Source organism: Lepus europaeus, chromosome 2 (genome assembly GCF_033115175.1).
Source record: "Lepus europaeus isolate LE1 chromosome 2, mLepTim1.pri, whole genome shotgun sequence".
Lineage (NCBI taxonomy): Eukaryota > Metazoa > Chordata > Mammalia > Lagomorpha > Leporidae > Lepus > Lepus europaeus.
The window spans coordinates 173,422,932-173,446,525 of record NC_084828.1 but is presented as its reverse complement, the minus strand read 5'-3'; the positions used below and the strand labels follow the sequence as shown (position 1 = coordinate 173,446,525).

General features: G+C 43.0%; 1 protein-coding gene across 14 annotated transcripts in view; it reads left to right on the top strand.

Annotated features, from left to right (window-relative positions):
* LRRFIP2 (LRR binding FLII interacting protein 2) overlaps positions 1-23,594 on the top strand; it is a 143,281-nt gene that overhangs the window by 48,947 nt on the left and 70,740 nt on the right. For 6 of the 14 annotated variants that reach the window (XM_062216024.1, XM_062216013.1, XM_062215997.1 and 3 more), the window contains exons 3-6: positions 5,012-5,098; positions 6,448-6,498; positions 17,541-17,597; positions 17,693-17,737. In XM_062216024.1, coding sequence (XP_062072008.1) covers positions 5,012-5,098; positions 6,448-6,498; positions 17,541-17,597; positions 17,693-17,737 — 240 coding nt within the window. The remainder of the gene's footprint in view (positions 1-5,011; positions 5,099-6,447; positions 6,499-17,540; positions 17,598-17,692; positions 17,738-23,594) is intronic. The other 8 variants (XM_062216066.1, XM_062216084.1, XM_062216059.1 and 5 more) reach the window with 5 other exon arrangements.

Below are 23,594 nucleotides of genomic sequence, written 5' to 3'. Positions count from 1 at the left end.
TTGTGTGTGGGGCACAGTTTGCTTTTCCTCTTCCTTACTAGATGAATTTTGGGCTCATACTCCAAGCACAGCCTGGCTTAATGCTTGCAAAAATGAGTTCTTAAACAAATAAAATAAACCATTGTAATTTAAAAAAAAAAAAAAAATCCTGGGATAATTCCTCCAAAAGGAATTGTCCTTTTGGATCTGGCTTACTTCATTTAGTATAAAGTTTTAAGGTACGTTCAAGTAACATTTATCAAAATCCCCTTTTTCAGGCGGAATAGTAGTCTGTAGTGTATATGTGTGTGTATACGCACACACTACTGTTTATTCATCCGTTGATTGTTTCTGCGTTTGGGCTATTTGATCTTTGCTTTCAGTTCTTTTTCCCCAAAGATTTATGTGTTCATTTGAAAGGCAGGGACACAGAGATCTTCCGTCTGCTGGTTGCTCCCCGAATGGCTGCAACCACAGCTGGGGCTGGGCCTGCCTGAGGCCAAGAGGCAGGAGCTTCCTCTGAGTCTCCCACGTGGCTGACCTGGGGCCAGCTTCCCATGCTTTCCCAGGCACGTTAGCAGAGTGGGATTGGAAGTGAGGCTTAGGCTGCTCTGCCGCAGCTCTGGCCCTGTCATTTCTTTTGTTTTTATGTAAAATAAATAAGTGGACTTGGAATTATTTACCAAATAGTAATTATACATTTAGTTTTTTAACTTCATTTTTAATTTAGTATTTCTGGTCCTTTATTTTTATGTCCCGTATATTTTGTGTGTGTGAGGTGTATGGTAAAGTAAATCCACAGCTCTTTCATGTGCCTGTTCTCTGTTGAAAATGGTGTGTTACTACCTAGAGATGTGCTTGTTTGCCTATATTTGTCTTTTTAAAAATACTGCAAGATAAGTGTGGGTTAGAATCAGCATCAGCTTCTTACTATTCCTGCTATCAGTATTGCTTCAGGTATCTGGTAGTGATGTATAGAAAGAACCAGATAGAATAATTTTAAGTCTCGTTCACTGCTTTTAAAAGGCTTGATTTGGTAGCTTTTTTTCCTTGTTATGTCCAAGAGAGGTAACGTGATTGGATAAAGTCAGATATGTAGCAAATGGAACCAACCATGTGTGTCTCTGAAGCTCATGTTCTTTTCTGTTTTCTTCTCTTTTATTGTGAAAGAAGCCTTACTAAAGAATAGATTGCAATTATTTATAATTTTTCTGTTTTTTTAAAAAAAGTCATCCTATTTTAGTAGAAATTGTGTGGAATTGGCATGACAGATTCTAGAGAGATGAAATTGGCATTTTTTAAGGATTTATTTGAAAGTTAGAGAGGCAGAGGCAGAGAGAGAGAGAGAGAGAGAGAGAGAGGGAGAGGGAGAGAGAGAGGGAGGGAGAGGGAGGGAGGGAGAGAGGTCTTCCATCTGTTGGTTAACTCCCCAAATGGGTGCAATGGCTGGAGCTGGGCCAATCTGAAGCCTGGAGCCTGGAACTTCTTCTGGTCTCCCATATGGGTGCAGGGCCCAAGGACTTGGGCCATTTTCCACTGCTCTCTCAGGTGTATTAGCAGAGAGCTGCATTGGAAGTGGAGCAGCCGGGACTGGAATTGGCACTTATATGGGATGTCAGCACTGCAGGCGGAGGCTTTACCCACTACGCCACGGCACCGACCCCAGGAATTGGTATTTTGAGATAAATTTCTAAGGGAGGCTATAGTTATAAAGCTAATCACTTGATTGTCTCTCCCTCTCTTTGTGTTACTCTGCCTCTCAAATAAATAAATAAATAAATAAATAAATCTTGGAAAGGGGGGAAAAGGCAGGCATTGTGACAGCGGTCCAAGCCACCTCTTGGGACACTGGCATCCTATATTAGAGCACTGGGTTGAGTCCCAGCTGCTCTGCTCATCCAGCTCTCTCACGCGCATGGGAAGGCAGCAGATGCCGGATCAAGTTCTTGGGTCTGTGCCACTTGGGAGATCTGGATGGAGTTTTGGCCTCCCTGCTTTGGCCTGTCCCAGCCCTGTCTATTGTGGGCATTTGGAGAAGTAAGCCAGAAGATGGAACATCTCTCTTTGTCTCATCCTCTCCCTTTCACTCTGCCTTTCAAGTAAATCAATAAGTAAATCTTTTAAAGAAGATAATATACATAGAAATGAAAATTCCTACTTATTGCTATAGTTTTTTCTAACAATTTATTTGGGAGGCAGAGACAGGCATGTAGGCAGAGGCCTCCCATCTACCGGTTCACTCCCCAGATTCCGACAGCAGCTGGGCCAGGCCGCAGTTGGGAGCTGAGGCTCAGTCTGGGTCTTCCACGTGGGTGATGTAGACTCGGGTATTTTGAGTCATCACCTGCTGCCTGCCAGAGTGTGTGTTAGCAGGAAGTGGAACCACGGGGACCAAGCTGGGGCTTGAGCTCAGGCACTCCAGAGTGGGCTGTGGGCATCCCGAGCTGTGTCTTAACTGCTACCCCAGTGCTCTTCCTGCTCAACTTCCTTAAGTTTAAAAGGTTTGAAAGTTGTGATACTTTGTTATTTAAAAAATATTTTTTGCTAGCTCCTGAAGCATATCTTAGCCTTGAAGTCGTTTTCTGTAACATACAGATGTTAGTTAAAAAAAAGAAATGTGATGTCCACTCATAGGTAGAGAAGAAGCAACTTCTGTAGTGATCCGAGGACATGACCTGAATCAGATTTAGGATGTGGTCAGCACAGAGGAAGTTCCTGCAAGACAGAAAGCAGAGAGATTTTTAAGTTTCATGTGGTGCATCGAGTCGTTTCCTTACCTTCTTGATGCTCCAGCTATTTAGAGTTGTGGGATAACAGAAACATACCATGCAATAAAGTCATGACAGGGGGGGCCTGTGCTGTGCTGCACTAGGTTAATCGCCGGTATCGCACATGGGCGCCAGGTTCTAGTCCCAGTTGCTCCACTTCTGATCCAGCTCTGCTAATGCACCAGGGAAAACAGTGGAGGATGACCCAAGTGCTTGGGCCCCTGCACCCGCATGGGAGACCAGGAAGAGGCACCTGGCTCCTGGCTTCGGATCAGCGCAGCTCTGGCTGTTGCGGCCATTTGGGGAGTGAACGAACAAAAGGAAGACCTTTCTGTTTCTCTCTCTCAGGGTCTGTAACTCTACCTGTCAAATAAATAAATAAAACATCTTAAAAAAAAAGTCATGACAGAGGCATGAGTATAGTCCTACTCCATGAAGGAGGGCATGGGAGAAATCCTCAGAGAACATAATATTCTATTGGAATAAAGAGCCCATCATGCTGGTCAAGCCATCAGTGAAAAAAGCCTAACGGAACACAGAGCCCAGGAAGAGAGCAGATGGGGTGTGCGTGGTAAGGGTGGAACAAGTTCTGGGAAATAAGGTGGGGACCTGGTTGTGCAGAGCCCTGTTTCTGTTTTTGCCTCTTCTTTTTGTGCTATTCTCTGAATTTTTTCTTTTCTTTTTTAAAAAGATTTATTTATTTGAAAGGCAGAGTTACAGAGAAGCAGAGAGAGAGAGAGAGAGAGAGAGAGAGAGGAGAGAGAGAAAGGTCTTCCATGCGTTGGTTTACTCCCCAATTGGCTGAAGTGGCCGGAGCTTTGCTGATCCAAAGCCAGGAGCCAGGAGCTTCTTCTGGGTCTCCCTCAGGGATGCAGGGGTCCAAGGAGTTGGGCCATCTTCTATGGCTTTCCCAGTCTATAGCAGAGAGCTGGATCAGAAGTGGAGCAGCTGGGACTTGGACCAGCACCCATAAGGGATGTTGGCATTGCAGACAGTGGCTTTACCTGCTGCACCACAGTACTGGCTCCTGGATTTTTTTTTTTTTCTCTTAAACTGTAAGACCAGCAGAGTGATGTGATCAGAAATATGTTTTGGTGGGGCAGGCATGTGCTATGGTGATTTAGTCACTGCTTGGGACACCCTCTGCCTGCGTGCTTGTTCCAGTCTGGCTGTCCTACCTGTGATCCAGTATCCTGCTAATAGGCATCCTGGAGGCAGCAGTCCCTACCTGGGAAACCCAGCTGGGGCTCTGGGCTCCTGGCTTTGGCCTGGCTCAGCCCCTAACTGTTGTTGGCATTTGGGGAGTGAACCAGCAGATGAAAGACCACCATCTGTGTCTCTCTTAAATTAAATGAAAATTGGAAAATAGAACAGCATTTTGAGAGACTGATTTTTCAATTATATAACCTTGTGGAATATAAACTATAGTGAAGATGCTAGAGGTACATAGATGGATTTGGAGGCACTTGCTGTAGTTCAAGTGAGAAATGAAGAATTCCTGTTGTATGATTCCATTTATATGAGACAGAAATAGATTAGTGGTTATTAGGAGAAGGGGAAGGGGTCATGGGAATTGACTGTAATAATATGAGATTTCTTTTGGTGATGATGAAAATGTTAAAGAATTACATAGTAGTGATGGTTGTACGTCTTTGTGGATGTACTAAAAATCATGGAATTGTGGAATTGTTTACTTTTAAATGGTGGATTTGATGGTATGTGAATTGCATCTCAATTTTTAAAAAGAGAGGAAGGAACTGAGGGAGGGAGGGAGGGAAGGAGGGAGGAAGGGAGAGAGAGGGAGAGATTGATTGATTGAGATCCTGAAGCAAGCAGGACAGTGATTATGAAGGGAGCCCAGATGGGTTTGACAGAGACTCTGTGGTTGAGAACTAACTCTTCGGAGACTGAATACTGGAGGTGTCCAAAGTGAAATAGTGACTGGTGCTTTTGTTTCTAGTCTGTGTGAATTGATGGGGAATGCAATGCTGGAAAAAGGGCAGACTTGGAGACATTTAATGAACTGAGTGATATGTGTCAAATGTATAATCAAGGTGGACGGTGAAAAGTGATGGCCCAGGTTTGGGGAGGGATTCTGGGACTAGAGAAAGAAACGAGGGTATAGAATTTGAAGGAACAGTCAAAATTAATGATGGATGACTTCTCCTTATTGGAAAGAATGTCCCACTTTCTCCTTATCCTCAGTTTGATGTGGAAGTGTTTTGTTGTTGTTTTATGAAGCTGAGTTTTATTTTACTTTTCAGGCAGAGGCAAGACTTGCAGCAAAACGCGCTGCTCGGGCAGAAGCGAGAGATATACGCATGAGAGAATTGGAACGACAGCAAAAAGAGGTAATTAGGTGGTATGAGCCTGTTTTCATGCTTGTTCTCAAAAAATCAGTACATAACTAGTTTATTTCTGATGTGTGTCTGGTGCCCTCTGCAACACTGAGAATAGTATAATTTTAATATGTTTTAGTGAGTCACTCTATTTCAACAGATTAAATGTGATATTTGTTTAAAATGACAACAAAACCTCTGTAGTTCTTATGTACATTGTTAAAAATTTTCATAGTATTTTAAGTGCTTTTAAAGGATGCTTAGAGATGACACTTACTCAGTATAGCCCTGTTTAGTCCTGTAATTTGGATTAATTATGAGACTTGTGTAGTAAGACATTGTGAAGTCATTCAGCCTTTAAATTTTGAAGTATATTTAATAATGGAAGAAAGTATTCATTTAAGACAGTGGGAAAATCAGTCAAAACTGTAAAGCTGATTAGCATCCAATTTTGTGTCCCCTCCCCCCTGCCTTTGGAATTAATTCTCTGAAAAAAGTATTTACTGTATATTTCAGGTACTGTGCTAGGTAGTGGACTATCAGCCAAAGTAAGATAAAACAGAAAGAAAGAAGACCTGGTTTCTAGTGAATCTAGAAAGAAAAAGGGAACTATGACAGAAAGTCCTAGTAATAATATTTTTTGAAGTTCAATTTTAAAAAGCCAGTATTATCTAAAGGGTTAAAAACCACTAGAAAGATTACTAGAAAGTGATTGCATTACATGCTTTTGTCAGTGGGAAAATTATGGTTGATTTTATTTTCTTCTCATGCTTTTCTATAGTTTACAAATTTTAATATGCTTTTAATAGCAGAAAAAAATAAGAACAAATAGCATATAGAAATTAGGCAGATTAAAATGAAACAAATACTCTTTTTACCTTTTCCTTCTGATATTGACTTTGCCCTAAAAATTTTCATATATTTTTGATATTGAATTAGTATGAAAGGAAATAAAGTATTAAATACCCTCTTTTGATGTTGATAAAGATCTATATGTATTCTGTTATCATCACAACTCAAGAAAAAGTTGGTATGTTGCTAATTTTTTTAAAACCTCATATAGTTTCAAAAACTGAATGTAATTTGTGGCTTGAAATGGAAATGTGGCAATGCTTTGTCATTTTTTATACTCCTAAAATTATATGAAATAAGCAGAGGGGACTTATCAAATATAATTCTGTTTATGGGCCTCTACAGAACCATGTACCTCATTATTGCACATATTTAGTAATTTTCTATATTTTGAATTCTAAGTTTGAGTCAACTATCAGTGTTCTTTAGGGAAAATGTGTATGGCTAAGGCTTTGTGGAGACTGCAGTGTGTTGGAAGCTTTTTATTAATGAAACTTTTGCATTTCTAGCACTCTCATCACTCCTTTGATCGGAAATGGGGGCAGATTCATAAGTGGCTGGTAGGCCAGGATTGCCTGTCTTGCATGTTGTGATCAGTTGCTAAAATAATGCAGTCTTGAAGTAAAACATTGACTAATAGTTTGCACAGCAGGAGTGTTTGGCCTGTGTCAGTCTAAAACGGTCACAGAGTGTCTTGTCTGTCTCATCTTCAAATACAGACTTGGGGTCCAACCAGCCATTTCCTTTGTGGTCAATAGCTTCACCTTGATCTCATGAATGCCCTGATCAAGAAAGATTAAGTGAATGAATGTGTCTTTCCTTTTATAGATGTGTTCTTTTCTCTCTCAAATTCCTCCCTCATTTTTAAAAAATGAGGTCTGTAAGGTGTTCGCTGAGAGATGAACCAAGTCATTTTTTTAAAAAACAGATTTATTTATTAATTTGAAAGGCAGAGTTACAGAGAGGCAGAGGCAGTGAGAGAGAGATCTTCCGTCTGCTGGTTCACTCCCCAAATTGCTGCAATGCCTGGAGCTGAGCAGATCCGAAGCCAGGATCCAGGAGCCTCTTCTGTGTCTCCCACATGGGTGCAGGGGCCCAAGTACTTGGGCCATCGTCCACTGCTTTCCCAGGCCATAGCAGAGAGCAGCCTGGATCTTGAACCAGCATGCATATGGGATGCCGGCACTGCAGGCAACAGCTTTACCTGTTAGGCCACAGAGCTGGCCCCCAAGTCATATTTTCATCCCTAAAAATTATTTTCTTCAACTCTCTCAGTTCACTGTCAGTTCCTCTACCACCACTACCAAATTCGTTAGCTACAAGAAAGTTGCAGACTGGTAGAATGTTACTGAGTCATTCCTCAATTTGAACTTTTTTCAAGATTGGTACAGTTCCCAAACTTATTGTGGGAGTTCTTAAGTTATGTGAGTAGGCTTGGGAGGTAGGGTATGAGCCTTAGAATCTCATGCAAACTTCGTATGCTTTTATGGGAAATGCTAATGGGTATTTTTTATCATCAGATTCTCCAAGATGAATGTGATTCCTAAAGGGTTGGGAACCACTATTTTAATTGTTGCTAATCAAGCAACTTTCATAAGCAAGTCCCTTTTGTAGCAGCATTTTAAGGTACAATCAGAATTAAAATATTTATATCAGTTATCATTGTGAGATCATTTTAGAAAAGAGAGAAAGAGAGATGTTTTGTTACTTAAAAATAAGTGACCCCTTATGTATATGTTTGTTATCTCAATGTAGAATCTGTTCTTTTTTAGTAACTAAAGCTAACCTAATTAATCTTATTTAATGTGTCTTGTGCATGTAACTGGGTTACTATTGTTGATGGTGTATTAAGAATGTTTTTGTGTGAATGAAAGAAATTACTTAGAAAATTTCTATGGAAATATTAATTTAATTTGTTCTTTTAATTATTGTAATTCTAAAATTAGATTGCCTAAGATTTTAAATTTTATTTATTTATTTATTGGAGAAGCAGAGGAAGAAAGAGAAGGCTCCCATTCACTGGTTTGGTCCCTGGATTCCTACGGTGGTTAGGACTGGGCCACACTGAAGATGAGGTGGGAACTCAATCCAGGTCCCCCTCATGAGTGGTAGGACCGAAATACTTGAGCCATTTCTTGCTGACTCCCAAGTTGTTCATTAGAAAGAAGTTAGGATTGGGATGGCGCTAGCACTTGAACTCAGGTACGCTGAAATGGCATGTGGCATTCCAACTTAAACCTTAACCACTAGGCCAAATGCCTGTTCCTGCCTAAGATTTTAGTTTAAGGGTAGACCAAAAAACACGAGTTAAAAGGAAATGGATACATTGATTTCTGTGTCCAAAGACCACGCAGGTAAGCAGTCACTTTTTCATCTGTGTGACAGGTGCGCAGTTCAGGCAGTGAGTGCGCTGGGTTTGCAGGGCAGGAGAGCATTCGATCAGAGGCTTCAGATGGCAGGAGTGACTAACGCAGGTCCTGACTGCCAGGCAGGACTTGGGCACGCAGAGAGGGCGGGAGTTGGCTTCAGTCGTGATGGTGATGGCTTCGAACCTTTTCTGAAGCTGCCTTTTTTCTCCTTTCAGAAGGATTCCTTTTCTAACTTTTGCTTCTCAGGCTGCTTTGTCTGAGGGCCGTAGCAGCAGTTGGCATGTGATAGTCACTACATAAAATATAAATGACTAATAAGTTCATAGTAAACTATGGACACACAATAGGACTGTCTGTTGCAAGTCCCTGATCTTACTTTTTGTGTGTGGAGTGGGTTGTTGGGATGTGAAGGGAATGCAAGTGCATGGAACTCAGGAGTGAAGCTCACTTTGAGTGTGCACTGTGTGCCAGCACTGCGCTAGTGCTTTCACGTAGATTTCATTTCACATTATAAGACAGGTATCTATCTCCGTTGGGTAGGGAAGAAGACAAAGGGTTGGTGGAGTAAGTGGCTTGCATGGTCATTTACAGAGCCAGAACTTGAAGTTATAGCAGGGTACCACAGCTGCTGGTGGGTTAGAAAGTGAAACAAACGAGAACAGAATTGCCCAAATCTTCCTGCGGCTCCTGTTGCCTTGGCCAGCATTCCATGAACCTAATGATCCTGGTTTTAAATGGGGTATCTTAATGAGTAGCGTATCGATGTGTGTCTCACAGAGCACATGCGTGTGTGGAGAGTGCATGCAGTTTCTCCAGCCCCAATTTAGTAAATATTATTTGTTGGCAGAGAAGACGACTAGGTGTATTCATAGGTTTTTGGTTTTCTTTGTTCTTTCTTTTTTAAAGATTCATTTAGTGCTCACTTTGGCAGCACATATACTGAAAATTGGAAGATTGATTTGTTTATTTGAAAGAGTTACAGAGAAAGAGAGATCTTCCATCCTCTGGTTCACTTCCCAAATGGCTACAATGGCTGGGGCTAGACTAGGCTGAAGCCAGGAGCCAGGAGCTTCTTCCCAGTCTCCCATGTGGGTGGCAGGGGCCCACACACGTGGGCCATCTTCTGCTGCTTTTCCCAGGCCAGTGCCAGGGAGCTGGATCAAAAGTGGAGCAGCTGGAACTCAAACCAGTGTCTGCATGGGATGTTGGCGTCATAGGCAGCAGCTCCACCTGCTCTTGCCACAGTGGTGACTCCTGTGGTTTTCTTTTACTAAAACACTTCATCCTCACTTCAGGTGAACTTTTATAAAGAGAGTATATTCCATTAAATAAATATATCAAAATGTAATTTTCTAGAAAGTTTGAAGCAAATACACATCTATTTTTTAAAGCTTTATCCTGTTCATTCAGTTTTTTTTTTTTAAAGATTCATTTATATATTTATTTATCTGAAGGGCAGAGTTACAGAGACAGGAGGGGCATTAGAGAGAGATCTTTGATCTGCTAGTTCATGCCCCAAATGGCTGCAACAGCAAGGAGCCTTGAGCTTCTTCCAGGTCTCGTACTTGGATGTAGGGGCCCAAGCAGTTGGGCCATTTTCCACTGCTTTCCCAAGTGTGTTAGTAGGGAGCTAGGTCAGAATTGCAGCAGCCAAATCTCAAACGGGTCTCCATGTGGATGCCAGCCTCGCAGGTGGAGGCTTACCCTGCTATGCCACAATGCTGGTCCCTCATCCAGTCTTGGGTTCTGTAGTACTGTTAAGGTCTCTCAGGATAATGACAGTGTATTTTTTTTTTTAGATTTATTTTATTTATTTGAAAGAGTTAGAGAGAGAGGTAGAGACAGAGAGAGAGGTCTTCCATCTGCTGGTTCACTCCCCAGATGGCCACAATGGCCGGAGCTGCACCGATCCGAAGCCAGGAGCCAGGAGCCTCCTCCAGATCTCCCACGTGGGTGCAGGGGCCCAAGGACTTGGCCATCTTCTCTTGTTATCCCAGGCCATAGCAGAGAGCTAGATTGGAAGAGGAACAGCTGAGACTAGAACCAGTGCCCATATGGGATGCCAGCGCTTCCGGCCAGGCCTTTAACCCCCGCTGCGTCACAGTGCCGGCCCGACAGTGTATTGTTTTCCTGACCATGGAAGAGAGGTATACTCTGCCTTGTCATTGGTACCTAACAGTGCATTTTGCTGTCATCTTTTCTATTTGGATGTTGGTGCTATTATTTCATGAAAAGCCACTGGCAGTATAAATGTAACTCTAGAAATACCTGGGAATGAAGCATTTTTTTCCAGAGAAGGAAGAGTCTTGGAGTGAAAACGCGAATTCTTTGCCGTTTTGTCTTTCCCTCTGTAATTGGTGGAAATTTCACTACTGTAGGACGGTTGTCGTCGTGGTCTAAGGAGTCAGAACATCTGCATGCTCACCCCACCATGACCTTGTGGACGTGCTTTCCATTTGTTTACTCTGAAATGAAGGAGGGTTCGTCTACATGATGTAAACGGTTCTGCCAGCTCTTCTTAAGTAGCTACTTTCTGTGAAAGGCAGAGTCAGTATATAGAGATGGGGAGAGAGGTTTTCTATCTGCTGGTTCACTTCCCAAATGGCTGCGGTGGAGCCTGGAACTCCCTCCTGATCTCCCATGTGGATGACAAGGGCCCAAGCACTCAGGGCATCTTCTGCTGCTTTCCTAGGTGGTTAAAAGGGAGTTGGATCATATGTAGTGTGGCTGGGACTCATATCTGCACTTATATAGGATATGTGGGATGCTGGCATCCCAGGTGGGAGCTTAACCAACCACAGTGTTGGCCTCCTCTACTAGCTTTTATATATATAGATACACACAAATATATATTTATTTATTAAAGATTTATTTATTTATTTGAAAGTCAGAGTTACAGAGAGGCAGAGAGGCAGAGAGAGAGAGAGAGAGAGAGAGAGAGAGAGAGAGATAGAGATATCTACCATCTGCTGGTTTATTCCACAAATGGCTGCAACGACCGGAGCTGGGCTGATCTAAAGCCAGGAGCCAGGAGCTTCTCTTGGGTCTCCCACACAGATGCAGGGGACCAAACACTTGGGCCATCTTCTACTGCTTTCCCAGGCCATAGCAGAGAGCTGGATGGAAAGTGGAACAGCCAGGTCTTGAACCGATGCCATATGGGATGATGGCACTGCAGGTGGCGGCTTTACCTGCTATTCCATGGTGCCCGGCCCTCTACTAGCTCTTAAAGACAATTCTAGAGTTATTATTGAGGCTTTTTTTTTTTTGCCAGGCAGAGTTAGACAGTGAGAGAGTTATAGACAGCGTGAGAGAGAGACAGAGAGAAAGGTCTTCCTTCCGTTGGTTCACTCCCCTCATGGCCGGCGCTGCACCGATCCAAAGCCAGGAGCTGGGTACTTCTTCCCGGTCTTCCATGTGGGTGCAGGGACCCAAGCACTTGGGCCATCCTCCACTGCCTTCCCGGGCCACAGCAGAGAGCTGGACTGGAAGAGGAGCAACTGGGACTAGTACCTGGCGCCCCAACCGGGACTAGAACCCAGGGTGCCAGTGCTGCAGGTGGAGGATTAGCTTAGTAAGCCACGGTGCTAGCCTGAGGGCTTTTCTACAAGAATTTCCTTCTGTTTTCCTCCCATTTGCCACTATGTAAAAGTTTTCAAGGTAGGAGGAGTAAGTAGAAAGTACGTAAATGTTTTTTCGTTCCATGTGAGAGTGGTGCTGCCAGCCGACTCTCAGTACAATATGCTTTTTTTTTTGGACAGGCAGAGTGGATAGTGAGAGAGAGACAGAGAGAAAGGTCTTCCTTTTTTTTGCCGTTGGTTCACCCTCCAATGGCCACTGCGGCTGGTGCATCGTGCTGATCCGAAGGCAGGAGCCAGGTGCTTCTCCTGGTCTCCCATGCGGGTGCAGGGCCCAGGCACTTGGGCCATCCTCCACTGCCTTCCCGGACCATAGCAGAGAGCTGGACTGGAAGAGGGGCAACCGGGATAGAATCTGGCGCCCCAACCGGGACTAGAACCCGGTGTGCCGGCGCCGCAAGGCGGAGGATTAGCCTGTTAAGCCACGGCGCCGGCCAGTACAATATGCATTTAAAAGGTGCTTATTTTTTTTTTTTAAATTTTTTATTTTTGACAGGCAGAGTGGATAGTGAGAGAGAGAGAGAGAGAGATAGAGAAAGGTCTTCCTTTGCCGTTGGTTCACCCTCCAATGGCCGCTGTGGCCGGTGCGCTGCGGCCGGTGCACTGCGCTGATCCGAAGTCAGGAGCCAGGTGCTTCTCCTGGTCTCCCATGTGGGTGCACTCCCGGCCCATAGGAGAGAGCTGGACTGGAAGAGGGGCAACCGGGACAGAATCCAGCGCCCCAACTGGGACTAGAACCTGGCGTGCCGGCGCCACAGGTGGAGGATTAGCCTATTGAGCCGCGGCACCGGCCTATTTTTATTTATTTGAAAGAGAGACAGGGATCTCTGTCTGTGGATCCATTCCCTAGTCCTCTCAAGGCTGAAGCCAGGAATCTGGAACCTAAGCTGGTGTGCGTGTGGGTGACAGGGACCAAATACTTGAGCCATCATCTGCTGCCTCCCAGGGTGAGCTGGGATGGGAAGCAGTGCCAGGGTTTGAGGCCAGGCATTCCTGGAGATGCCAAGCAGGGCCCAATGCTCACCCCACAGGATGTATTCTGTGTGTTTTTGGTACAGTAAAAATGTACGTTCAGCTTGGTTTAATGTTTTCTCTGAACATATATTTTGTCAGGTTTTTTTTTTTTTTTTTTTTTTTTTTTTTTTTTTTTTTTGACAGGCAGAGTGGATAGTGAGAGAGAGAGAGACAGAGAGAAAGGTCTTCCTTTTTGCCGTTGGTTCACCCTCCAATGGCCATTGCGGCCAGCGCATCGTGCTGATCCGAAGCCAGGAGCCAGGTGCTTCTCCTGGTCTCCCATGGGGTACAGGGCCCAAGGACTTGGGCCATCCTCCACTGCCTTCCCGGGCCATAGCAGAGAGCTGGCCTGGAAGAGGGGCAACTGGGATAGAATCCGGCGCCCCAGCCGGGACTAGAACCCGGTGTGCCAGCGCCGCAAGGTGGAGGATTAGCCTGTTAAGCCACGGCGCCGGCCGGTTTTTTTTTTTTTTTTTTTTAAAGATTTATTTGAGAGACAGTGTTACAGAGAGAGGGAGAGACAGAGAGACAGAGAGAGAGGTCTTCCATCTGCTGGTTCACTACCCAAATGGCTGCAACGGCCAGGGCTGGGCCAGGCTGAAGCTGGAAGCCTGGAGCTTCTTCCAGGTCTCCCACTTGGGTACAGGGGCCCAAGCACCTGGGCCATCCTCCACTGCTCTCCAGGCCATCAGCAGGGAGTTGGATTGCAAGAGGAGCAGCCAGGATTCAAACTGGCTCCCATGAGGGATGGTGGTGCCGCAGGCTGAGGCTTAACCTACTATGCCACAATGCCAGCCCCTGTCATAGAGGTTTTGAGAAATGCTATTCTGTGCAGCAATCACTAGCTATGTATAGATAATTAAATTTAAATTGTTTAAAATTAAGCACTTTATTTTTAATTTTTCAATGTTTTGTGCTATTCACTTATTTAACATTTATTTATTTGAAACAGAGAAAGAGAGAGAGAAGCAGAGGGAGACAGAAACAGATGGAGAGACAAGAGTCAGAGCTCTTTCATCCTCTGGTTCACTTCCCAAATGTCCACCGACGCTAGGACTGAACCAGACCAAAGCTAGGAGTTGTTAACTCAGTCCAGGTTTCCCACGTGGCTGGTAGTGACCCCAGAACTTGTTCCCTCATCTGCCACTTCTCAGAGTGCACACTGGCAGGAAGATAGAGTGGAAGCAGAGCTGGGCCTTGAGCTCAGGCACTCCTATGGAGGAAGCGGGCATCCCAAGCAGCATCTTAATTACGACACCAAGTGCCTACTTCTAAGTCCAGTTTACAATTTGGTTTCTTAGTTGTGCTTCGAGCATTCCCAGTGCTCAGTAGCAACATGTGGCTTTTAGTTACCATATTGACACACATGTAGAACATTTCCTTTGTTACAGGAAGTTCTTTTGGACAGTGCTTTTTTAAGGTGTAGTTTGATTATGGAATAAATTATGTTCTTTGTTTAAATTAACTGGCCTATGTGCCTTTGTGAGGTTTTTGTTTTACTCTGTATCCTGCCCCTTCCCCCCAGTTTATCTATTTTAGAGGCAGGGTAGGGGGAAGTGAGCCAGCAAGCTTGCATCCACTGATCCATTCCTGCAGTGCTCCTAGGCAGGAAGTGAAGCCAGGAGCTGGGTACACACCCAGGTCTCTCTCAGATGTCAGAAAACCCATTACTTGAGCCATCGCTGCGGCCTCCCAGGGTCTGCATTGGTAGGAAGCTGGGATCAGAAGCAGAGATATGCATTGAACCCCAGTGCTCTGATGTGGGCTGTCAGCCTCCTAACTTATCTTGACTACTAGACCAAATGCCCATCTCTACTGTGTAATCTTCTGAAATCTTTGTAGAGCAGGTTTTCAAATGGAGCTAAAAAGAAAAGCTGTTTAAATATAGAACTATATCAGTACTAAGTAAGATACTTTAATGTGGGATTATTTTTATCATAAACATAATTGAAAATGAACATGAATTCATCTGTTTTTGCTGTATATTTGAAGGGTCATACTCTATTTTAATTAAAACATTTTCTTATTTTTATTTTTATTTGAAAGGCAGAGAGACAGTGAGAGATCTTCTGCCTGCTGTTTACTCCCCAAATGCCTGCAACATCTGAGTCTGGGCTAGGCCACGCCTGGAGCCCAGAACTTAATCTGGGTTTCCCATGGGGTTAGCGGGGACCCGAGTACTTGAGGCTTCGTCTGCTGCCTTCCTGGGTGCCTGTTAGCAGGAAGTTGTAATTGGAAGCAGAGCTGAGACTCAAACCCAGGCACTTGGCTATGGAATGTGGGTGTCCCAAGTGACTTCTTTTTTTAAAAAAATTATTTATTTGAAAGGGAGAGAGAGAGAGAGAGAGAGAGAGAGAGAGAGAGAGAGATCGATTCCCCTTATGCTGGTTCACTCCCCAAATGACTGCAATGGCTGGAGGTGGGCCACACTTTTTCGGGTATGGAGGCCTAAGCAGTTGGGCCATTTTCTGTTTCTTTCCCAGGTGTATTAGCAGGGAGCTGGATCAGCAGTGGAGCAGCTGGGAATTGAACTGGCACACACTGGGATGCTGGTGTTGCAGGCCAACTATATCACGACACCAACTTCCCTTCCCAAGTGACTTCTTAAAACTGCTGTGCCAACTGCCTGTCTATGCCGTGCTTTTTAGATCTATTTTTTTTTCTTTTCTTTTTTTTTTTTTTTTTTGGACAGGCAGAGTGGACAGTGAGAGAGAGAGACAGACAGAAAGGTCTTCCTTTTTGCCGTTGGTTCACCCTCCAATGGCCGCCGCGGTAGGCGCGCTGCGGCCGGCGCACCGCACTGTTCCGATGGCAGGATTTATTTATTTATTTGAAAGAGTTACAGAAAGAGAGAGATAGTTAGAGAAAGTCTATAATTCACTGGTTCACTCCCCAGATGACTGCAACAGCTGGTACTGTGCCAATCCAAAGCCAGGAGCCAGGAGCTCCTTCTGGGTCTCCCATGCGGGTGCAGGGGCCAAAGGACTTGGGCCAACTTCTACTGCTTTCCCAGGCCATAGCAGAGAGCTGAATGGGAAGTAGAGCAGCTGGGACTTGAACTGGTGCCCATATGGGATGTGGGCACTGGAGGTGGCGGCTTTACCCTACTATACCACAGCGCCGGCTCCCAGATGGATTTTTAAAAAGTGCTCTTGGGTAGCTAGTGGAACAAAAGAAAAGAGAGTATAAAGGGGATATTGGACATTTAACCATGTATGTCACCCTGGTATTCCAGATAATACTGGGAGGGGCATATAGGATTAATTTACCTTTAGTACAAGGCTCTTTGAACTAACCAGTGCTCCATTGCTAATAGCTGAATGTGGAAAAGTTTGTAATTACATTTAATTTAGTTAGCTATTGGGGATTGTGGTAAGTTTTTTTTAATATATGCTTAAAGTATGACTCTTGAGGTGACTTTATCAACCCTTAGGTTATGTAATTTCTATTAAGTATTTAGTTTCATGTTAACAACATGTAATCTAGATCTGTTTAACTTATTTGTTCCTTCCCAGTTAGATTGGTGAATGAGAGAAAAGTTCTTTTCAGTGATCACAAAATTATAACCCAGTATTTTTAAAGCAATATACTCTGTCCTTAAAATACATCTGTGTGGGGCTGGCGCCGTGGCTCACTTGGTTAATCCTCCACCTGTGGCGTCAGCATCCCATATGGGCACCAGGTTCTAGTCCCGGTTGCTGCTCTTCCAGTTCAGCTCTCTGCTGTGGCCCGGGAAGGCAGTGGAGGATGGCCCAAGTGCTTGGGCCCTGTACCCGCATGGGAGACCGGGAGAAGCTCCTGGCTTCGGATCGGCGTAGCTCTGGCCATCGTAGCCATTTTGGGTGGTGAACCAATGGAAGGAAGACCTTTCTCTCTGTCTCTCTCTCTCTCACTGTCTAACTCTATCTGCCAGATAAATAAATAAATAAAAAATACATCTGTGATTGCGGTCAGCGTTGTGGTATAGTGTGTAAAAACTGTCCTGTAACGCTGGCATCCCATGTGGGTGCCAGTTCGTGTCCCAGCTGCTCCACTTCCGATATAGCTCCCTTCTGATGACTTGGGAAAAGCAGCAGAAGATGGTCCAAGAACTTGGGCTGCTGCCACCCATGGTGGAGACCCAGGTGAAGCTCTGGGCTCCTGGCTCTGGCTTGGCTCAGCACTGGCTCTTGCAGACATCTTAGTAGTGAACTAGTGAATGAAAGGTCTTGCTGTCTCTTTTTGTCTCTCCCTCCCTCTCTGTAACTCTTTCAAATAAATAAATAAATATTTTAAAAATATGATAAATTAATGTTAACAATTAAAAAAGATGTCTCTTAATGCTGAACTCAACTTTTGTTTAAGTATGCTTGTGTATTTTTAACTTGATGTATTGAGCTTTTTGGCTATAAAAATGGTCTGACATACATACAGCTTGATAAAATAAAAATGTTGCCAATATTGTTTCTACTTTGTTCCCAACAAAATCATGCATGCAGCTCCCCTAAAGGTGCTCTGTGAAGCCGCTTCTAGGATTGCTGAGTTCTGATGAACAGCTGTCTGATCAGTCATTAACTCTCCGTCTACTTTCTGCTTTCCCAGGAGGATTCGGAAAGGGCCAGGTTTTCCCACCGGTCCAGTCATCATCGTCCCTCTCTGGTTTGTAGTGACTTGTACAATGTCCATAATGCTCTTTCTCACTAACTTAATGTGATCCTTCATGAACTTTTACTGTTTGTTTTTATTTTCATCAGAAAGTTGAGGATGCATTGTCCCTTCGAAGTCTTGGCAGTCACAGGGTTGGTATTTGAAATTGTTTATACCATGGTAGCAGGGTGTGAGCTTTCGTCAGCATCAGCAGTCGCCTAAGCAGTCTGGCAGTGTTCATTATTCCTTGTCTTTAACAAAAAATGTAGAAAATAGCAAAGTTCTCTGATTGAAAATTGAGGCTTTCGTTCAAATTATTGCTGTAAATAAACTCTGAAATCATGAATATTTTAGTCTATCCTGTCTATTCTCTTTTGTAGAAGGACATTGATTTTGGAAAAGTATCACAAAATAATACAATTAATTATATAGAATAACATCTGCTTGGTTCTAACTCTCAGGTTTTTCCTGCTTTAATATCTTAATGGCAGTTTATTAAACAGGAAATAGTTTTGGGGCTTGGGTGACTACTTACAGTTTCATTATATGGAAAAATTGAACTATTGACTTGAAAAGGGCGCTGCTTATCATGCTTTGCCATTTTGATGAACACTTGCTAGCTATTTAGCATAGACTGTAATAAATCAGGGTTAATTAGAAATTGCTCCTTAAAATAAGGCTGGCTTATTGTGCTGAGACTCTGCTTGCTCTCCCTCCTGTGAGAGAGTAATGCTCTGAACCGCAAGGCAATGCTTTTCCTTTGCATAGTGATCCATCTGGGCTTTTCATTAGTAAAATAATCTTTCATGTAAGGTCTTATGTGTTAATTTTCCCCAATTCTGTTTGTCTTCCCACATTATATAATATATAAAAAGAATATGGTGTAATAAACTTAGCTTGTTCTGACTTACTAGTTATTGACACATTTATTATCACAGATAATCTTTCACACTGGTTATTTTTATTATGATGAATGTGATCTGTGTTTTTAGAGTGAGTTAGTTAATTAGTTTTTTTTTTAAAGCCCTAGCAACCTGCTTCTTAGGGAGGCAGTTTCTTCCTTCCTCCTTCCCTCCCTCCCTCCCTCCCTTCCTTCCTTCCTTCCTTTTTTTTTTTTTAGATTTATTTTGTATATTTGAAAGACAGAGTTACATAGAGAGGTAGAGCCAGAGAGAGAGAGGTCTTCCATCCACTGGTTCACTCCCCAGATGGCTGCAATGACGAGTTGAGCTGATCCAAAACCAGGAGCCAAGAGCTTCCTCCATGTCTGACACGTGGGTGCAGGGGCCTAAGTAGTTGGGCCATCCTCCACTCTTTTCTCAGGCCATGGCAGAGAGCTGGACTGGAAGTGGAGCGGCCAGAACTTGAACTAGCACCCAAATGGGATGCTGGTGCTGCAGGCCAGGCCTTTAACCCACTGCGCCACAGCAAGCTAGTTTTTGAATCATAAATATGTTAGTTATAAAGCCTTAGGTTTTTAAGAATAGTAGAATATTGGCTGGCGCTGCGGCTCAATAGGCTAATCCTCCGCCTAGCGGCGCCGGCACACCAGGTTCTAGTCCTGGTCGGGGTGCCGGATTCTGTCCTGGTTGCCCCTCTTCCAGGCCAGCTCTCTGCTGTGGCCAGGGAGTGCAGTGGAGGATGGCCCAAGTGCTTGGGCCCTGCACCCCATGGGAGACCAGGAGAAGCACCTGGCTCCTGCCTTCGGATCAGCGCGGTGATCAATGGCCGCGGGGGCCATTGGAGGGTGAACCAACGGCAAAGGAAGACCTTTCTCTCTGTCTGTCTCTCTCTCTCTCTCTCACTCTCACTGTCCACTCTGCCTGTCAAAAAAAAAAAAAAGAATAGTAGAATATTAATAAATCTTTATAGAAATCTAACATAATGAGCTTGAAAGTGATTTTGCAGGACAAAAACTTTATTTTTATAAATTTGTTATGTTTCTCCCTAGAGATGCTTTTTTTTTTTCTCTTTAAATATTTTGAGAAGATTCCTAAAGTAAGAGAATTAGTCAACAAGAACTTCAAAGTTGAGTGGCTCAAGACTGAAAATGATCTATACCCCTCCCCTTCTCTTTTTAATGTATGGATTTTTTTCTTTGCTTTCTTTCTGTGGTTCAGAATGTGAATTTTCACATAGTTATTATCAAGCAGGTTATTTGTAAGTTGCTATATAACCCTAGGAAATTTGATTATGTTGGTTTATAAGTTAAAGTTAAAGCCACTTAAGTTTGACTTAATTTAGGGCCTTTAAAACAAATCCACAAACAAAGAAGAAAGATGTAATTAAACTGTAAGGAATTATTTATCTGGGATATCTCTAAAGTAATGAGATTGATTTTCCTCTTTATGGGAATTGTAGTATTTATAACTTTCCATGATTTCAGTATGATAATTATGGAAATTTGCTATTATGGGATGAAGTAAAGTTCCCAATATTTTAAAAAGTCAACATGTGAATTTGAAGTGTAATAAAAATTTCATATCCTATAGAAGACTACCACTTTTTCTGTGAGTGTACATGTTAAATACTCTGTTTTGTTCAATAATTTTTAAAATTTATACTGACACATAAAAATTATAGAAATATTTTAAATATGTACTTTCTCAGAAACAAATATGAATGGTCACTAATAACAATATTTAAAGGAAATGAGGTGAATTCTTTTCCTTTTTTAACTAGATATATTGAGAATTCTGAGTTCATCAGATTATTTGCTTTTTAAAGTTCCCATTTCCATTAAGCTGAGCATGTTAAACAACTTTCATATGTGGTCAAAATACCTAAATTTTCTTGTGGTTTCCTATTCTGGCATTTCTTTTATTTATCCATTTGAATCGCAGGGTGATAGGGAGGAGAGGGTAAGAATTGGAGGTGGAGAAAGAGAGAGATCGATCGATCTTTGATCCACTGGTTTACTTCCCAAAAGACTCAACAGCCAGGTGTAGGCCAAGCTGAAGCCAGGAGCCAGGAACTCTGTCCAGGTCTCCCACGTGGGTGGCAGGAACCCATGTACTTGGATCATCTGCAGCTTTGCAGCCATATTAACAAGGAGCTGGGTTGGAAGTGTGGAGTAGCTAGGACACCCAGTGGGCACTCCAGTTGCCATCTGTTTTTTAAAACTTTACTCCTGAGCCATGCTTTCAACGTCTACTACTTTTTGAACCTAATAATTAGCGTATGAATATTAGTAGTGGCTGGATATGCGGTGAATGTGTATTATGCTGCTATCTTAGGACTTTGGTCTCTCCTTTTGTTCAGATACTACCTTTCTGGAAGATAACTTGCTGAAAGCTATTTGGGCAGGAAACACTGGTGTCAATGCTATGGCGTTCTTTGTAAAGATGAAATGAGCAAAGGTAGTCAGTGCATCTAGGGGAAGGACAATCAAATCCCTGAACTTGCGGAATGGAAGCAATGTGTATCTATTAGTTATATGTGTGGTTAGAGCCTTCGTAACGTGAAACATTGACTGCCTAAAACAGACGCTTGGCTGTTGCTTTATATCTTATATACTGGAATGTAAGAAGACAGTAAGGCAGAGATTCAAAATTAAAAAATGAAATCTTGAATCCGAGCAGTCAGGATCCACTGCTATTTCTCATTGGTGGAGGTTTTTTTTTTTTTATTAAACTACTTCATTTTTATTTATATATCCATTTTTAAAGTATGCTTGCAGTGTGTTTGTCATTTCTGCACACTGATTAATTCCACTGAAGAATCCCTCAGTGGATATAACTGGAGCATACTGGAGCAGAGTCAGTACACCCAAAAGGAAGACATCATGGTGTGTAGCCCAGAGAGATACGTGGTGTAGTATTAGGCTTTCACTGTTAGTTTTCAGTGTTCTAGGGGTCTGAGTCATTGGTGCATTGTGGTGGTTATTGATACTTGGTGCTCTTTGTTTTCACAGTTGGTTTGCTGTACTATTATTTTTAGAATTTATTTATTAGATAGAAAAAGAATGTGAGGAAGAGTGAGCACTCCCATCCACTGTTTCACTCCCCAAGTGGGGCCCCCTCCACAATTTGTTTTTAAACACCATAAATACAAACTTTCACTTAAAAGGGTTCCCTTAGTTTGCATAACTGTTCTAGCAATTGGTGTGTTCAAATTATAGATTTCACTATCAGATAGACTTCAGCATTTTTTTAAATATTTATTTTATTTGAAAGTCATAGCTACACAGAGGAGAGGCAGAGAGAGAGAGAGAGAAGTCTTCCATCCGCTGGTTCACTCCCTAGATGGCTGCAACGGCTGGAGCTGCGGCCAATCCAAAGCCAGGAGCCAGGACTTCTACCGGGGCTCCCATGTGGGTGCAGGAGCCAAAGGACTCGGGCCATCTTCTACTGCTTTCCCAAGCCATAGCAGAGAGCTGAATGGGAAGTGGAGCAGCTGGGACTCGAACCGGTGCCCATATGGGATGCCGGCGCTGCAGGTGGTGACTTTACCCACTACGCCACAGCACGGGCCCCCTTCAGCATTTTTTAAAGCCACCTGAACTCTACATTATATTTTGAAAAGGGAAATTAAAACAGGTTGATTGCAGTTCAGCTCGTTCAGTCCCATATCTGTGTAAAATATCTCATATCAAATGGACACTTACATGCATGTCAGGAAATTCTGTAACAAGATTTTGTTACACGTGGAATAATGATGCTTACCTTTTCTGTAAGCTTCAGGCTAATACTCAGTCACACATGCAGATACTTTGCTTCAGTACATTTTGGTAATTATTAAAGTAACATTTTCAGTGATTTTATACTGTTTGTAAAATTGTGCCGTTAGCCTTATATGTAAAAATATAGTTTTGAGGTTTTGCAGTGTCTTTTGTAAATGACTATCTCATTAGGCATCAAGAAAGAGGCATTGTGCTGTCTGAACTGTTATCTTAATTAGTAGGACCAGGTTATATGATTTGGTCTTCTAGCATATTAAGATATTTTTGTATTTTGAAAGCTTAAAAGTTTTCAAAAGTTGTGAGTTCTGTACAAGAAGGTGGTGCATTACATCTGCATGTGGTAAACACCGCGATCCAGTGATGCTTGTAGGCTCATGTGTGTCTGTGTGTGCGTGTAAAAACATGGATGTATGAAACAAGTTTCACAGATTATTTACTCTTACTGTGTACAACACTCTCTAATATTTTCTTTGGTATTTCATTTAAAATGCTAAATTGGTTTGATGAATTACTAATGAGTTGTATTAACCTGCAGTTAGCAAAGTAGTGTTTTAGATAATGTTGAGTAGCCTTTCCTAAAATCCTGTGTAAGTGTAACAATTGTGAAAGGAGGATATTTTTAGTAATTAGTGTTTAAACCACCTAAGGAAATCGTTCATTTGTTTTTTTGTTTTGTTTTGTTTTTTGACAGGCAGAGTGGACAGTGAGAGAGAGAGAGACAGAGAGAAAGGTCTTCCTTTTTGCCATTGGTTCACCCCCCAATGGCCACTGTGGCCAGCGCACTGCGCTGATCTGAAGCCAGGAGCCAGGTGCTTCTCCTGGTCTCCCATGCGGGTGCAGGGCCCAAGCACTTGGGCCATCCTCCACTGCACTCCCGGGCCATAGCAGAGAGCTGGCCTGGAAGAGGGGCAACCGGGACAGAATCCGGCACCCCGATCGGGACTAGAACCCGGTGTGCCGGCGCCGCAAGGTGGAGGATTAGCCTAGTGAGCCGCAGCGCTGGCTGTTCATTTGTTTTATATTTTTTAATTTCTCATAAGATTGTTCAAAAGATATAAAATCGAATTCTTAAGAAGCAGTGTTAGGAAATCACAACCACGTGTAATTACTACTTAAATCATTGTGGGTTGTTTAGACCTGAAATAGGGTGTTGTAGAATCCCTTAAAAAATAAGATGTATATGAAATATGGGTTTTCTGCTCTTGTGAGCTTTGTATATTTTTTCATATATAGTCATTGTCTTGCATGTATGTATTGCATGCGTTCTATGCCTTGACCAAGTTTCTTGTTTTGTTCAGCATTTTTCTTGAGGAAGGAAGTTTTTCAGG